The sequence below is a fragment of the Pongo abelii genome, chromosome 20 (genome assembly GCF_028885655.2).
Source record: "Pongo abelii isolate AG06213 chromosome 20, NHGRI_mPonAbe1-v2.0_pri, whole genome shotgun sequence".
NCBI classification, from domain to species: Eukaryota; Metazoa; Chordata; class Mammalia; order Primates; family Hominidae; genus Pongo; species Pongo abelii.
Window position 1 is genome coordinate 51,531,033 of NC_072005.2, and position 16,999 is coordinate 51,548,031.

General features: G+C 52.3%; 1 protein-coding gene across 1 annotated transcript; it reads right to left on the reverse strand.

The window, feature by feature from the left end:
• Positions 1-4,120: 4,120 nt before the first annotated feature.
• On the reverse strand, positions 4,121-16,824 carry RTN2 (reticulon 2). The gene is given in 12 exon segments (XM_024238094.2): positions 4,121-4,612; positions 4,878-4,936; positions 7,250-7,296; positions 7,416-7,485; positions 7,627-7,765; positions 8,131-8,338; positions 12,979-13,078; positions 13,080-13,198; positions 13,969-14,223; positions 14,329-14,808; positions 14,898-14,942; positions 16,609-16,824. Coding segments are annotated over 12 exon segments (1,638 nt in total). The 5' UTR covers positions 16,643-16,824; the 3' UTR covers positions 4,121-4,530.
• Positions 16,825-16,999: the final 175 nt, after the last annotated feature.

Sequence of the window (16,999 nt, forward strand, 5' to 3'; positions counted from 1 at the left end):
AGCCTCAGTTTTCTCATTTGTATAACCAGACTAGTACAACTGATCTCACTGGAGAAATCATGATGTAAAATTCTGACACTGGATGAGGCAACTGGGAGGAGCTCAGTAAAGGCTGTTTCTGCCGGGCGCGGTGGCTCACACCTGTAATCCCAGCACTTTGGGAGGCCGAGGTGGGTGGATCACAGGAGATTAGAAGTTCCAGACCAGCTGGCAAGCATGGTAAAACCCCGTCTCTACTAAAAATACAAAAAGTAGCCAGGCATGGTGGCTCACACTTGTGATCCCAGCTACTTGGGAGGCTAAGGAAGGAGAATCCCTTGAACCCAGGAGGCTGAGGTTGCAGTGAGCCGAGATTGTGCCACTGCACTCCAGCCTGGGCAATAGAGTGAGACTCTGCCTAAAAAAAAAAAAAAAAAAAAAAAAGTTGTTTTTTTTTGGCTGGGATTACAGGCGCCTGCCCCCACACCCGGCTAATTTTTGTTTTTTGTTTTTTTAGACTGGTCTTGAACTCCTGACCTCAGGTAATCCACCTGCCTCAGCTTCCCAAAGTGCTGAGATTACAGGCGTGAGCCACTACACCTGGCCAATAAAGGCTGTTTCAATCTTCAATCTGTTTTGAGCTTGGAGGCTTTGGTCATTCCCGGACCCAAAATCTCAATCAGACCCTCTTCCACCACTTTTTGTGATAGATCAATAAACATTTTGTCTTATGGGAAGTTTAACTAAGGGTATCTTTAGAAAGTTTTGGACAGGCGCTGTAATCCCAGCACTTTGGGAGGCTGAGATGAGTGGATAGCTTGAGCCCAGGAGTTCGAGACAAGCCTGGGCAACATAGTGAGACTCCGTCTCAAAAAAAAAAAAACAAAAAAGAAAAAGAAAAGAAAAGAAAAAAAGAAAAAGTGTTGCCTCTGCTTGGCAAATCCAGATTCAAGATACATCCCCTAAACCCTCTGTTTTAATTAGATAGTTGCTGCTAGGCACCTCTGTATACAAATTCTGAGGCTGTAAGGACTCCTTGGAACACCATTATCTGTCTCCTAATATGTGACATGTGTCATGACGAACAAGTGAGTTTTGTTTTTTTTTTTTTTTTTTTTGAGACGCAGTCTCACTCTGTCGCCCAGGCTGGAGTGCAGTGTCGCGATCTTGGCTCACCGCAAGCTCTGCCTCCCGGGTTCACGCCATTCTCCTCCCTCAGCCTCCCTAGTAGCTGGAACTACAGGCTCCCGCCACCACTCCCGGCTAATTTTTTTGTATTTAGTAGAGACGGGGTTTCACCGTGTTAGCCAGGATGGTCTGGATCTCCTGACCTCGTGATCCTCCTACCTCGGCCTCCCAAAGTGCTGGGGTTACAGGCGTAAGCCACCGCACCCGGCCTTTTTTTTTTTTTTGGAGATGGAGTTTCCCTCTTGTTGCCCAGGCTGGAGTGCAGTGGTGTGATCTCGGCTCACCGCAACTTCTGCCTTCCGGGTTCAAGCGATTTTCCTGCCTCAGCCTCCTGAGTAGCTGGGATTACAGGCATGCACCACCATGCCCGGCTAATTTTGTATGTTTAGTAGAGACGTGGTTTCTCCATGTTGGTCAGGCTGATCTCCAACTCCCGACCTCAGGTGATCCACCTGCCTTGGCCTCCCAAAGTGCTGAGATTACAGGCATGAGCCACTGCGCCTGGATGCACAAACATTTTAAATGTCAATATTTTTGTGTTTATTTTTACTATTGTCTTCTATTTCTGGCAAGCAATACTGGTTTCTGGTGGCAAGGTAACCTTTCTTCTTGAAATACATTTGTTATTATATTATTAAATATTAAACCAATTTTCAAGAAAAATATTAGATAAATAGCAGAACAGGTTGTAGAAAGATGATGAAGGTCATGTGGGGAATGACTGAGGTTTGGGAAACAATATTATAACTGCTTGCTGTGCATTTATTATATGCCAGGCCCCATGCCAAGGGCTTTACATGTAGGTATAGTTATGGTTGACAGTTTTCTTCTTTTTATTTTCTTTTTTTTTTGAAACAGGGTCTTGCTCTGTCACCCTGTCTGGTGTGCAGTGACGCAATCTCAGCTCACTACAACCTCCATCTCCCGAGTTCAAGCGATTCTCCTGCCTCAGCCTCCCGAGTAGCTGAGATTACAGGCGCCCACCACCACACCCGGCTAATTTTTGTATTTTTAGTAGAGATGGGGTTTCACCATGATGGCCAGGCTTGTCTTGAACTCCTGACCTCAGGTGATCCGCCTTCCTTGGCCTCACAAAGTGCTGGGATTAGAGGTGTGAGCCACTGTGCCTGGCCTCTTTTTTTCTTACTTAATTTTTTTGTAGAGATGAGGTCTTGCTATGTTGCCCAAACTTGTCTCAAACTCCTGGCCTTAAGTGATCCTCCCTCCTTGGCCTTCCGAAGTGCTGGGATTGCAGATGTGAGCCATCGTGCCCAGCCTAATAAGTTTTCCATTTGAGGAAACTGAGGCTTTGATAGGTGAAGTCATGTGCTGAAGGTCACACAGCGAAGGGGTAGCAGAGCCAGGATTCAAACCCAGGTCTGTGGATCTTTAGACCACAGTGTCCTCCCAGTCTCCCCATGGGTCCCTTTGCTTCATCCTTTCCCAGTTTAGTTGTTTGTTGTTGTTGTTGTTGTTTTTTGATAGAGTCTCGCCCTGTTGCCCAGGCTGGAGTGCAGTGGCATGATCCTGGTTCACTGCAACCTCTACCTCCTGGGTTCAAGCGATTCTCCTGCCTCAGGCTCCTGAGTAGCTGGGATTACAGGTATGCGCCGCCACACCCAGCTAATTTTAGTATTTTTAGTAGAGATGGAGTTTCATCATGTTGGTCAGGCTGGTCTGGAACTCCTGACCTCAGTGATCTGCCCACCTTGGCCTCCCAAAGTGTTGGGATTACAGGCGTGAGCCACTACACCCAGTCTGTAGTTTTTTTTTTGTTTTTTTTTTAGAGACAGGTTCTCCCTCTGTAACTCAGGTTGAAGTGCAATGGTGTGATCATAGCTCTCTGTAACCTCGAACTCCTGGGCTCAAGCAATTTTCCTGTCTTAGCCTCCTGAGTACCTGGGACTACAGGCATGCACCACCATGCCCAGCTAATTTTTTTTTTTTTTAGAGATGGTGGTCTTGTTATGTTGCTCAGGGTGCTCTCAAACTTTTGGCCTCAAGTGATCCTCCCACATTGGCCTCCCAAAGTGTTGGGATTACAGATGTGCATCATCATGCTAGGCCTCGGATTACAGTGTTGAAACTGGAAGTCCAGGGAGACCCTGTATTTGTTCCCGAGGCAATCAGGATGGGGAGAAGTGGGTGGATGAGAGAAGTTTGGGAGGCAGGATAGACACAGCATTGTGACTGATTATTTGTGGGAGGTGAGTGTGTAGAGGTCCAGAGCCATACCTGGGTGTCTGGCCTGGTGACACTGTGGGCAGTGAAGACATCCCTGAGTTGGAAATCAGGTAGGATGAAGAAGACGTTTGGTTAGATTTAGGGGGGAAGGGGCATCCAGAGGCCGTTGGACACGTGGGTTGGGCTCAGTTGAGGTGGCTGCACAGTAGGCAGGGTGTGGGATCCGTTAGTGACGTCTGCCTTGAGCACAGGCATGGGACGTGGCTACCAAGGCTTGGCTAACTCTGGAATGGAAGATCTGTCAGCATCTTCCCCTCAATAATTTCTTTTTTTTTTTTTGAGACAGAATCTCGCTCTGTCGCCAAGGCTGGAGTGCAGTGGTGCAATCTCGGCTCACTACAACCTCCATCTCCCAGATTCAAGCGATTCTCATGCCTCAGCCTCCCGAGTAGCTGTGATTACAGGCATGCACCACCACACCCGGCTAAATTTTGTATTTTTAGTAGAGATGGGGTTTCACCAAGTTGGCCAGGCTGGTCTTGAACTTCTGGCCTCAAGTGATCCGCCCTCCACGGCCTCCCAAAGTGCTGGGATTACAGGCGTGAGCCACTGCGCCCGGCCTCCCCTTAATCATTTCATAACCTACACAGATGGCAGAGGGAGCTTCTTCCCCAGAGATGGGGAAGGTTCTCCTGGAGTGTCACTTAAGTGCTTTTCAGTGCAGAAAGGTGAACAACTGGAGGGTTCTGGAAGCACAAGAGGCCTCGGGTTTTCCACAGGAGTCTTTATTACAGTGTAAATCCAAGCTCAGGCCTCCCCTGGGCCCCATGCAAAGCCCCGGCGTTGGGGCTAGTACCAGGAGACACCAGCGCCTCACGGCGCCACCAGCGGCGGGTCCGGAAGTGCAGGGTGGTGCCCTGTCTAGGCAACTACAAGTCCCAGCAGGCCCCGCGGCCAAGGTGCCTCGTCTTTCCTGGACCCCTGGAGCAGAGCCTCTTGGGAAATGTAGTCCTGGTCGCTCAGGTAATTAGCGCAGAGTCCCTAGTGGGAGTGATCCTGACACCCACCGGGAAAAGGCTCGGGCCGAGGAGGGGGGTGGGTGGGAACGGACGGGACATGGAGGGGGGCAGAGGGCTGCGGGGGGTGGGGGCAGGCGTCCTGCGGGCAGAGACACCGTTCTCATTCGGCTTTGGCTTTGGATCCGGAGACTGCGGCTGCTGCAGAGGCCAGGGCTCCGGTCCCTGGGATTTTAGCTCGGATCCTGAAGGAGAAACAGGTGGGATCACGCGGTGGGGCAAGAGACGGGGGGTGGGCATCTGGGGACAACGGGGAAAGCTGGGTGGGAAACTGACCAAGAGCCCGAAGCCAGCTCCTGCCCTCCACCTAGTGGCCTACATTGGAATTGCCTCCTCAGCCTTTTCAAGGGGACATTACCCCAGGAGATTTACGGACAGCGAGAGTAGAAAGGAAAGGTTCCCAAGCTCCCCGACTTCCCCCTCCCATCGACCTCCGCCCCATGCTCTTACTTAGCTTTGATGTGGCTCAACTGATTGGTCACCAACCCCACATACTGGTCGATCTGAGCCTGGGGAGACCAAAAAAAGGTGAAAGAAGGGATTGGAGGGGTTTCTTCTCTTTAGTCACATAGGAGGCTGCTTCCTCCCCAACCTCCAAATCAGGAGTTGTGAGGTGTGGCCCACCATGCCACCCCCGGCTCTAAACTTCATAGAATACATTAGATGCCAGTTATAGGGTCAGCGAGTTGGGCCATACTCTATATGGAGAGTGATGTCAGGTGGAACACACAAGTATCTGGCAGTGAAGCCGTGTCCTGGGCACGATGGTTAATCTTTGAGTGAGTTTGCATACGTGTGTGTTGTGGGGTAGGGTGAGAACAGAAGGCATTGGTATTGGTCACTGAGTCCCTGAGTGGATTGATTTATATACTCCTGTTTTTTAAAAACTTATTTATTTATTTATTTTTATTTTTTTGAGACAGGGTCTCACTCTGTCACCCAGCCTGGAGTGCAGTGGCATGATCTTGGTTCACTGCAACCTCAGCCTCCTGGGCTCAAGCGATTCTCCTGCCTCAGCCTCCTGAATAGCTGGGATTACAGGTGTGCACCAACATGCCTGGCTAATTTTTGGATTTTTTTTTCTTTTTTTCTTGTTCTTTTTTTTTTTTTTTTCCTGAGACGGAGTCTTGCTCTGTGGCCCAGGCTGGACTGCAGTGGTGCAATCTCAGCTCACTGCCACCCCCGCCTCCCGGGTTCAAGTGATTCTCCTGCCTCAGCCTCCTGAGTAGCTGGGATTACAGGTGCACACCACCAAGCCTTGCTAATTTTTGGATTTTTAATACAGACAGGGTTTTACCATGCTGGCCAGGCTAGTCTCGAATTCCTGACCTCAAGTGATCCGCCTGCCTCAGCCTCCCAAAGCTGGGCTCATAAGCGTGAGCCACCATGCCCAGTCTTTTTTTTTTTTTTTTTAGATAGGATCTTGTTCTGTTGCCCAGGCTGGAGTGCAGTGGCATGATCACAGCTCATTGCAGCCTCGACCTCCTAGGGTTCAACCCATCCTCTTGCCTCAGCTTTCAGAGTAGCTGGGAGTATAGGCGTATGCCACCACACCTGGCTAATTTTTAACCTTTTTGTAGAGATGGGGAGGTCTTACTATGTTGCCGAGGCTGGTCTTGAACTCCTGGCCTCAAGCAATTTCTCCTGTCTCAACCTCCCAAAGTGCTGGGATTACAGTTGTGAGCCACTGTGCCTGGCGTGATTTAAATACAGTTTCATTGTGAATTTTGGTGATTCCAGCCTTTGAAGGACAGAGTTAGGACTAACCGGCAGGGCATATAATCATGTGGCTCCCAGCTGTGCTGGAGAAGGGGCTGTCAGTCCATCCGCCTGTCTCTGGATAGGATGGATGTCAGCGGTCCTGCTAATGTCAGTCTTGTGGGCAACAGCCATCCCACTCTTGATTTTATTTTGATTTTTTATTATTTTTTTTGGTGGTGTTTTTTTTTTGAGACAGACTCTTGCTCTGTCACCCAGGCTGGAATGCAGTGGCATTTAACTGACATGTCAGTTAAAATCAAGACTGAAGGCCAATCTCAGCACTTTGGGAGGCCAATGAGGGCGGATCACCTGAGGTCGGGAGTTCGAGACCAGCCTGGCCAGCATGGTGAAACCCAGTCTCTACTAAAACTACAAAAAATTAGCCGGGCATGGTGGCAGGCACTTGTGATCCCAGCTACTCGGGAAGCTGAGGCAGGAGAATCGCTTGAACCTGGGAGGCAGAGGCTGCAGTGAGCCAAGATCGTGCCATTGCACTCCAGTCTGGGCAACAGAGAGAGACTCCATCTCAAAAAAAAAAAAAAAAAAAAGGCAGCAAAGTCTGGGCACAGTGGCTCACACCAGTAATCCCAGCACTTTGGGAGGCCAAGGTGGGCAGATCACTTGAGGTTAGGAGTTTGAGACCAGCCTGGCCAACATAGCAATACTCCATCTCTGCTAAAAATACAAAAATTAGCTGGGCACGGTGGCCATATGCCTGTAATCCCAGCTACTCAGAGATTGAGGCAGGAGACTTGCTTGAGCCCAGGAAATGGAGGTTGCAGTGAGCCGATATCACACCACTGCACTCCAGCCTTGGCAAGGGAGCAAGACTCTGTCTCAAAGAAAACGCAAAACAAAACAAAAACAAATGAACAAAAAGCCTGTCCCTGGCTGATGCTGATAAGACATGTTAGTTAGACTCTGGTTGTATTGAGAAGGTGCTGCAGCCAGGACACCTGTGTCTGGCTGGGACATCTGTCAATGGGACCCCGGTTCTGTAAGGAGATGGTCAGACCCCCATGTTTAGTTGGGGTGCTGACAACTGAGGGTGTCACACTCACCTGGTGCTGCCGGTACAGCAGGGGGATGGTGAATAGACCAATCACTCCTGTGGGTACAGAGACGGGGGCGTCAGGGTGTTCCCAAGAGATGAACAGTTCCACCTGGAGCCCTGTCCCCCACCAGACTCCAAGTCCCCATTTGCCCCTCACGGCCTTCCCAGCTCACCCAGAATGAGAAGAGTCAAACCATTGAAGATGGCACCCACGAAGGTCAAGATGTAGAAGAGGAGGGCCAGCTGGGGGTGAAGGTCAGGGTCAGCAGAGCCCACCGGGAATTCCCTCCCATGCTGTGAATTTACCCAACAGTCGCCCTCCCACCCCCTAGCCGTGCAGAGGTGAATGGGGGAACCCAGGAGGGGCTGAGAGCTCCAGGCCACCTTGAAGGAATCCACGAGGTCTTCTACCAGGAAGAAATGCCGCAGCTGCGTGGCCGCCGAGACCACGCGGGAGGTGATCTGCTGGGACAAACGTTCCGTCTGCTCCCGAGTCAGGGTGAGGTCCACATCCAGGTAGGCCCTGTGGGGACAAAGGAGTGTGGGGCGACTCAGTGGGTGACCAGCTCAGACTGGTGCCGGGGCAGCTGAAACAAGGGAGAGGAATGGCGGTTGGGAGAAGACCAGAGTTAGGACTGAGGGGCAGCTCAGAGGAACCACGTGTAGAGGGCTGGGGTCAGGGTCGGGGTCACGGTCAGGGGAAGGGATCGAGGATGAAGGGTACCAGGTTAGGATCAGAGATTAGGATTGAAGGGTAGGTTAGGGGATCAGGATGAAAAATGATCAAGATGAGTCGGGGTCTGGGTGGGAGTTAGTGCCTGATTTGAGGTCATGGGTCATGCTTTAGGGTCAGGACAGGGGCTCAGGTCAGGGGCCAGGGGTTCTCACTGGAAAGGGTTGGCTCCATCCCCCCGGTGCACGGCCTGCAGCACTTTGCGGTAAACCCTGAGAGAGATGGTGCCGCAGAGCAGCAACAGAGCCACGTGCGCGGCCACGGACACGATGCTAAAGTGCAGGAGGCAGAGGAGGGAGACCATCAGGCCTGTGAAGACCACTCCTGACGTCCTCGTGTCCTTCCAGTACAGCAGGTCCGCCACTGTGGAGGGGTGGTGGGGGGGGCATCAGGGCTTGTACCTGACCTGGCTGCTCTCCACACACCTCCCTTTCCTCCCTGTCCTACAGCTGAAAAATGACTTCTCCACACACCTGTTTGAGCATAACCTGATTTCCTTTTTTTTTTTTTTTTTTTTTTTTTTGAGAGACAAGGTCTCTGTCGCCCAGGTTGGAGGGCAGTGGTGCAATCATAGCTCACGGCAGCCTCGATCTCCTGGGCTCAAGTGATCCTCCCACCTCAGCCTCCTCAGTAGCTGGGACTACAGGCGTGCACCACCACTCAGCTAATTTTTGTTTTTGTTTCTGTTTTTAGAGGTGGGGGAGGTCTCGCTGTGTTGCCCAGGCTGGTCTCGAACTCCTGGCCTCAAGTTATCCTCCCACACCAGCCTTCCAAAGTGCTGGGATTATAGGTGTGAGGCACAGCACACAGCCCAATTTGCAATTTTATTTTTTTAATTTTTTAATTTAATTTAATTTTTTTTTTCTCTATTGCCCAGGCTGGAGTGCAGTGGCGCAATCTCGACTCACTGCAACCTCCGCCTCCCTGGTTCAAGCGATTCTCCTGCCTCAGCCTCCTAAGTAGCTGGGATTACAGGCATGTGCCACCATTCTCGGCTAATTTTTGTATTTTTAGTAGAGACAGGGTTTCACCATGTTGGTCAGGCTGGTCTCGAACTCCCGACCTCATGGTCCACCTGCCTTGGCCTCCCAAAGTGCTGGGATTACAGGCGTGAGCAACCACGCTAAGCTGCAAATTTTTAGCGGCCTCTTTTCTTCCATGCTTACCTCCCGTCTTCTCCCTCTGGAAAACCCAAGTTAACCATCTAGGAAGTCCCATTAATCTTACTCCTCCCCGTATAATTATGTGTGGACAAAGAAATACAAACTGATGCTTCTTGGTCATTTCTTATGAAAAATGGAATTATGCTGGGTGCAGTGGCGCACACCTGTAATCCTAGCAATTTGGGAGGCCGAGGCAGGCAGATCACCTGAGGTCAGGAGTTCAAAGCCAGCCTGGCCAACATGCTGAAATCCCATCTCTACTAAAAATACAAAAATTAGCCGGGCTTGGTGGCAGGCGCCTGTAACCCCAGCTACTTGAGAGGCTGAGGCACGAGAATCACTTGAACCTGGGAGGCAGAGGTTACAGTGAGTCAAGATTACGACACTGCACTCCAGCCTGGGAGACAGAGCAAGACTCTCTCCCCCCGCCCCAAAAAAAAAAAGAAAAGAAAAAAGACAAATGGAATTATATACACACTTTTCTGCATCATGCATACTTCACTCCACTTTTCCTCCTAATCAACTGAAATAGCTCCCTCTCCCCATTTTGTTCCAAAGACAGGGTCTCGCTCTATTGCCCAGACTGGAGTGCAGTGGTATGGTCATAATTCACTTCAGCCTCGAACTTCTGGTCTCAAGTGATCCTCCACCTTTGGCCTCCCAAAGCACTGGAATAACAGATGTGATCCACCATCCCTGATTAGCTTTTAATTCATTCATTCTTTTTTGTTTTTTTGACAGAGTCTCACTCTGTTGCCAAGACTGGAGTGCTGTGGCATGATCTTGGTTCACTACAAACTCAGCCTCCTGGGTTCAAGCTATCCTCCCACCTTAGCCTACTGAGTAGCTAGGACTACAGGCACATGCCACCATGCTTGGCTAATTTTCGTATTTTCAGTAGAGATGGGGTTTTGCTATGTTTGCTAGGTTGGTCTCAAACACTTGGCCTCAAGCATTTCACCTGCCTCAGCCTCCCAAAGTGCTGGGATTACAGGCATGTGCTACCATGCCTGGCCTTAATTCATTCTTTTAAAGAGCTGCACAGTATTCTATGTTGTGGCTGTGCTCCTGTGCTGTCATTCATTTTGTTTAACCATGTACCTATTGCTGGGTCATTCAGTTTGTTTCCTAACCCCTTCACCGCAAGCAGGGCTGCAAGCAACATCCTCCAACAGATATTCTCACCTTCTGGAGTGACTATTTCTGAGATAGATTCCCAGGGTGGAATTTCTGGGTGGACTGGTTATGTGTGTGTGTGTGTGTGTGTGTGTGTGTGTGTGGGTGTGTTTGAGACAGAGGCTCGCTCTATTGCCCAGGCTGGAGTGCAATGGCACAATCTTGGCTCACTGCAACCTCCACTTCCCAGGTTCAAGCAATTCTCCTGCCTCAGCCTCCTAAGTAGCTGAGATTACAGGAGGGCTCTACAACACCTGGCTAATTTTTTATACTTTGGTAGAGATGGGGTTTCACCATGTTGGCCAGGCTGGTCTCGAACTCCTGACCTCAACTAATCCTCCCACCTCGGCCTCCCAACCCAAAGTGTTGGGATTACAAGCGTGAGCCACCACCCCTGGCCTTGGTTTTTTGTTTTTTTTTCTTTTGAGACAGAGTTTCGCTTTTGTTGCCCAGGCTGGAGTGCAATTGTGCAATCTTGGCTCACTGCAACCTCCACCTCCCGGGTTCAAGCGATTCTCCTGCCTCAGCCTCCCGAGTAGCTGGGATTACAGGCATGTGCCATCACGCCTGGCTAATTTTTTGTTATTTTTAGTTACAGATGGGGTTTCACTGATCTCCTGACCTCAGGTGATCCACCCGCCTTGGCCTCCAAAAGTGCTGGGATTACAGGCATGAGCCACCACGCCCGGCCGCATTTTTTCATTTTTATTTTTAATTTTAATTTTTAGAGGCAGAGTCTCACTCTGTCACCCTGTCTGGAGTGCAGTGGCATGATCATGGCTCACTACAGCCTCTACCTCCCAGAGTCAAGCAATCCTCCTACCTCCGCCTCCTAGCAGCTGGGGCTACAGGTGGCACCACCATATCGTGCTAATTTTTTTTTTTTGGACAAAGTCTTCCTCTGTCACCCAGGCTGGAGTACAGTGGCATGATCTCAGCTCACTGCAGCCTCTGCCTCCCGAGTTCAAGAGATTCTTGTGCCTCAGCCTCCCAAGTAGCTGGGATTACAGGCATGAGCCTCCATGCCTGGCCTGGCTAGTTTTTTTTTGTTTGTTTTTTGAGACAGAGTCTCGCTCTGTTGCCCAAGCTGGAGTGCAGTGGCGCGATCTCAGCTCACTGCAAGCTCTGCCTTCCGGGTTCATGCCATTCTCCTGCCTCAGCCTCCTGAGTAGCTGGGACTACAGGCGCCCGCCACCACGCCCGGCTAATTTTTTACATTTTTAGTAGAGACGGGGTTTCACCATATTAGCCAGGATGGTCTCGATCTCCTGACCTTTTGATCTGCCCGCCTCAGCCTCCTAAGCTTGGCTAATTTTTAAACATTTTGTAGAGATATGGTCTCGCTATGTTGCCCAGATTGAATTCCTGGCTTCAAGTGATCCTCCCACCTCGGCCTCCCAAAGTGTTGGGATTACAGGCATGAGCCACCGCGCCCGGTCATATATATTTTTTTAATGTCATAAATTTTGAAACACTGCTTACTAGTAAGACCGTAACAGTTCTTATTTCCACAAGAAGCAAGAGAAAGATCTTTTCCCAGCATCCTGCCCTGCAATGGGTTGTAGTTCTTTTTAACTTTTGCCAATCTGTCAGGTGTAAAGTGATATCCCCTTGATACCCTTAGCAACACATGTTTCTAAGTCCTAAATGTATTAATAACGCCATACTCCTTTCCAGGGCCTAACTCAAATTTCTGACCCCTTTCTGAGACCCTAAAACACACCTCCTAAACCCAACCTCAGCCCTGACCTTTATACTCCAACCTTCATCTCATCTGTCTAAACTTTAGGCTCGCTCCTGTAATCCCAACACTTTGGGAGGCCGAGGCGGGAGGATCACCTGAGGCCTGGACAACATAGTAAGACTCTGTCTCTACAAACAAAATAAGAAAATTAGCAGGGCTTGGTGACCTGTAGCTGTAGTCCCAACTACTCGGGAGGCTGAGGTGGGAGGATCACTTGAGCCCAGGAGTTCGAGGCTGCAATGAGCTATGATCCCACCACTGCACTCCAGAAAGGGCAACAGAGGGAGACTCTGTGGCTTAAAAAGAAAAAGAAACTTTAGTAGTCTGCTTTCATTTGAGTCCTGAAAACCAGGAACTCAGTACCTTTCTATTTCTTTCCAGATCCTCTCTATCCTCCCACCCTCCCTCTAACTGACCCCTCCGACCGGTCCCTCTTAGAGGCTCACCCCTCATTTCCGTATCCTTCCAATGCATCTCCTCTCATTTACCTCCAAATAGGGCAGCCCCCTCCCTCCCCATAGCAGGGCCCTCCCAGGCAGGCTCCTAGTGGCCGGCGCCAGTGGATGGGGGAGGGGCCAGGTCGCCTGAGGCGGGGGCTAAGTTTAGGCACGCTGGGGGGAGGGGGCCTCCCCGCAGCTGTTCTGGCCCGTCCGGCCCCTGAGTGACAGCGCTGCCTGGGGCCGAGGCTGGGGGAGGGGGTCCTCCCTGCTCCTGGGCCCCAGAGTGCTGGCTTGAAGGAGAAGGGACCCCATGCTCCCTCTAGGTCTTCCCTATACTGCCCCTCGGCCCCCTAGCCCCAGCCTGCAGCGCTGCGGAAGCAGACCAGTAATAAAAATGCTCCAGATGTGCAGGAGATAAGGGCGAGTTTGGACCCCGTTCCGCCGACCTCAGCCCCCGTCCAGCCCGTTCCGCAAGCCCACCTTTACTCCCCATATCGGCTCCGAGTGAGAGGCTGGGGACACCGCTGCTTCTCGGGGATTTTGCCCACTTCAGTAGAACCCGGAGGACAGGAGTAGGGGGGGGTGGGGCCCCTTTGGACCCAGCCAATGGCTGTCCATAGAGGTGGGGACAATTCCAAAATTGGAACCGTCTTGTAAACAGCCAAAAGCAAAGATGTCTTTAACCATTCCATAGCTGTTCCTGGAGGCGGAGCATATTTTAAAGTAAGGCTGGGTCGTTTTACAACTGGCCAATAGATGTGGTCGGGAAAAAGAGGGTTTTTGTTTTTTTTCAAATAGAGATCGAGTCTCCCTGTGTTGCCCAGGCTGGTCTTGCACTCTTGGCTTCAAAGGATCCTCCCACCTCGGCCTCCCAAAGTGTTAGGATTACAGGCATGAGCCCCTGCGCCCGGCCAAAAAGAAGAGTTTAAAAGGCACAGAGTTTACTTATAAATATTCTACGGCCACATCTAAATAAGGAGAGAACTGTATTTTTTCAGGGATTTGGCCTGTCCAAAATCAGCCACTAGGAGGAGCACTCCAGAAGAGGGAGGATTATTTTATTTTATTTTTATTTTTTGAGACGGAGTCTCGCTCTGTTGCCCAGGCTGGAGTGCAGTGGCGCGATCTCGGCTCACTGCAACGTCTGCCTTCCAGGTTCAAGCGATTCTCCTGCCTCAGCCTCCCGAGTACAGACAGGGTTTCACCATGTTGGCCAGGCTGGTCTCGAACTCCTCACAAGTGATCCGCCCGCCTCGGCCTCCCAAAGTGCTGGGATTACAGGGGTGAGCCACTGCGCCCGGCCAGGGAAATTTTTTAAAAGAGCGGAGTTTATCACGTCTAGCCAGTAGCAATACCTCTTCCCTTTTCCACTATCTGCTGTTCCTTTGCGAGATTGGTCCCTTTAATTCAAAATCCTCTCACCCTTTGCCTTCTGTGGGCCAATGCAGTATCTTCATACACCTTGCTTACCTAGAAGGCGTGGCTCCACCGTGAATTCTAATTGGTCCGTGCTATCGAGGCACTGTCCCCTTATTGGCTCTCGCTCCAGTGGCCCCCACTGCTTTTCTTCCTCTTCCAGCAAGGGCTCTTCAGGCCCAGAGTTCGAATCTCGAGATCGGGATGGGGACGGAGTACGGGCCTGGGGTGTCCCAGAGCCCGGACTGAGCTGGGGTGTCAAGACCTCGGGCGATGAGGGCTGAGCAAGTCGGAGTCGTAGGTCCAGTACTGACACGGTAGAGAGAGAAGGCCATGAGCTTTCTTCTTGGAGGTGCCCCAAGGAGAAACCACCCACCCCTCTTGGCTTCGGTCCCAGCACCTCGGACATCTCACCTTCCCCAGCTTCTCCTGCCTCCAATCTGTTAGGTTCTTCCGGTTCTTCGTCTTCCAGCGGGGTGGAGCTGCTGGTGGAAGAGTCCTCCCCGGATCCCGTTCCCCGGGCCACCCAGCCCAGATGGTCCAAGCGAAGCCTCAGGTCTTCCAGAGGGCGCTCGGATGGAGGGGCGGTGTCAGGATCACCCCGGCGTCCAGGCTCCGGGGATTGGCTCAGGCTGGGGATGCTCTCCAAGCTGTCGCCCAGGCTGGGCTGAGGGTGCTGGTCTCGTGGTTCCGAGACTGAGCGGCCCTGGGGGCGGGGGCGGCGGGCAGTTGAATCCCTGCGGCCCCCGGAGCCCACTACACCATCAAAGGCGATGTAGGAGAAGGTCAGCTCCCGGGGGGTGCCCCAGTCCTGCGATGTGGTCTCCTCCTCGTCCTCCTCTGAGAATTCCCGGGCTGTGTGCAACTCCCGAAAATCGGAGTCGTCGTTCCCTCCTGCAGTGGGTGAAGGAGAGCCTTGTTTCCCTCAGTAGGTCCCTGAACTGCCCAGCCCTGAGCCCCTTCACATGCTCCCCTCCACTTACCTTCTGTGGAATCAGGAGTTGAGGAGGCTGTAGACGGAGCTTCTTCTGCGAGAGGGAAAGAATCGAAAACTCTTAGAAGTTAGACTGTCCGAATCACAGAAGTGTCTCAGTCCTGGAATCTTAGAATATTTGAATCACGGGACTTTTAGAACATTCTGCACACAGACTCTAAAACCTAGCATCACTGCCTGATGAAGCTCAGAGTCTTAGAAGTCCAAATCCAGGAATCTTAATCTTAGAGTCTTCAAAGTAGGAATCTTAGGAGGTTTCAATTCATTCATTCGTTAAACAACCACTTATTGAGCACCTACTATGTGCCAGGCACTGTTCTAGGTCCTGGGGATACAGCTGTGAAGAAAACAGACAAAATTCCTGCCCTCCTAGAGCTGACACTCTTTGGGATAGACAAACAATAAACAAGTGAATATATGATGTCGGGTGCAGATGAGCATATGGAGCAAAGTAAAGAAGGGTAGGGGAAGAGAAAGTGAAGAAAGTGAAGGGGTGCTGTTTCTCATAGGGTGGTCAAGAAGGCTTCTCTGATAAGATGACGTTTGAGCAGAGATCTGAAGGAAGTGAGGAAGCCATGCAGATGTTCAGGGACGTCTTCCAGGTAGAGAAGGAAGCCAGTGCAAAGGCCCTGAGCCAGGCACCATGCTTGGCATCTGAGGAACAGAGAGGTGCGAAGATATGACTGGAGAAGAGTGACTGAGGAGGAGAGGGGTGGGAGGTGAGAACAGAGAGGTAAGAGCGGTGGGGACAGACAGATGAGATGGTCCTCCCTTTGTAATCTGAAGTTAACAAGATCTTAGAATGTTGGGATGATACTTGAAAATGCTGAAATCACCAATTCTTAGAATTTTGACATCTGGACACACAAGACATGGAAGTGGCTAGATCTAAGGGTGTTGAAATCCCCAGCTGTCAGAACCCCCATGTGTGGGACAGAGAACGGTAGACATGGACTGTTATAGCTGTGAGCTCAGAGATTGTGAGGATCAGGCTAGGCGTTTTCAGCTGGGAACCCAGCCCCTTAGAGCTAGTTCAGAGCTTTGCACATAGATGATGCTCAATGCGGTTTGGAAATTGAAATCTGACGCCCTGTGCTCTCACCTCGTTTCCTCAGCTGGGGAATGGGAGGCCTGGAATGGTGTGGGTCTTCCCCAGGATTACCATTAATCAGTGGTAAAGACCGCTAAGGACCCATGAGTCCTTGCCCCCAAACCACGGATGGCTGTTTTCCCGGGACAGGGGGTTGGACAGTTTGGGCGAGGTCGGGGCTGCCTCTTGGACAGAAAACGGGGGTGGGATGCGAAGACAAGTGATTGGGAGCCAGACCCCTGTTTTCCATCCTGGCTTTACCCTCCGTTCAACCCCCTCCCCGCCAGCTGCGGCCAGCACCAGAGCCAGGGGACAGCTCCCCGCGCGAGTCCCGGTTCCCGGGCGGGGCCAGGCGGTACATCCCAGAGCGCAGCGCGCCTCCCGCCTGCTGTCTCAGTGCCCCCTCACCTCCGCCCTGTTTCGTCCAGGTCCTCCGGGTCAGGCTGCCCCCGTCGCCGCCAGAGCGCGGGGGAGGGGAGAGCTTCCTTTGTCTCCTATGCCTCCTCCCCCCATCCCGGCTCTCCTGCGGGCAAGCGCCGAGGGGGACACCGGGGAGTACCCCACCTGGACCTCTGAGGCCCACACCAGGCCCCAGCCTTCCTCTACTCACTGCAGTGGGCGAAGACCGGCAGGACCTGCCCCATGGCCCCCCTCGGGCCTGCATCGGGACCCCCGCCCACTCCGGCTGTGCCGCCCTGGGCCCGGGGTCGCGGGCGCTCATCTCCGCCGCGCCCACGACGCCGCTGCCATCCTCGCCGCCTCCTCCTCCCGGGCTGCTTCAGCAGCCGCCGCCGCCGCCGCCGCCGCCGCCGCCGCCGCCGCCGCCGCCGCCGCCGCCGCCGCCGCCGCCGCCCTGTGCTCGGCTCGGCGGGGGCGGGCGGGGCCGAGGTGGGGAAGGCACTGCAGCGCGCGGCCGGGGGCGGGGCCAGACGACGGGCGGGGCGGTACCAGAGGGAGGGTGAGGGGCGGGGAAACGCCGAGGATCAGGCAGAGGGGCGTGG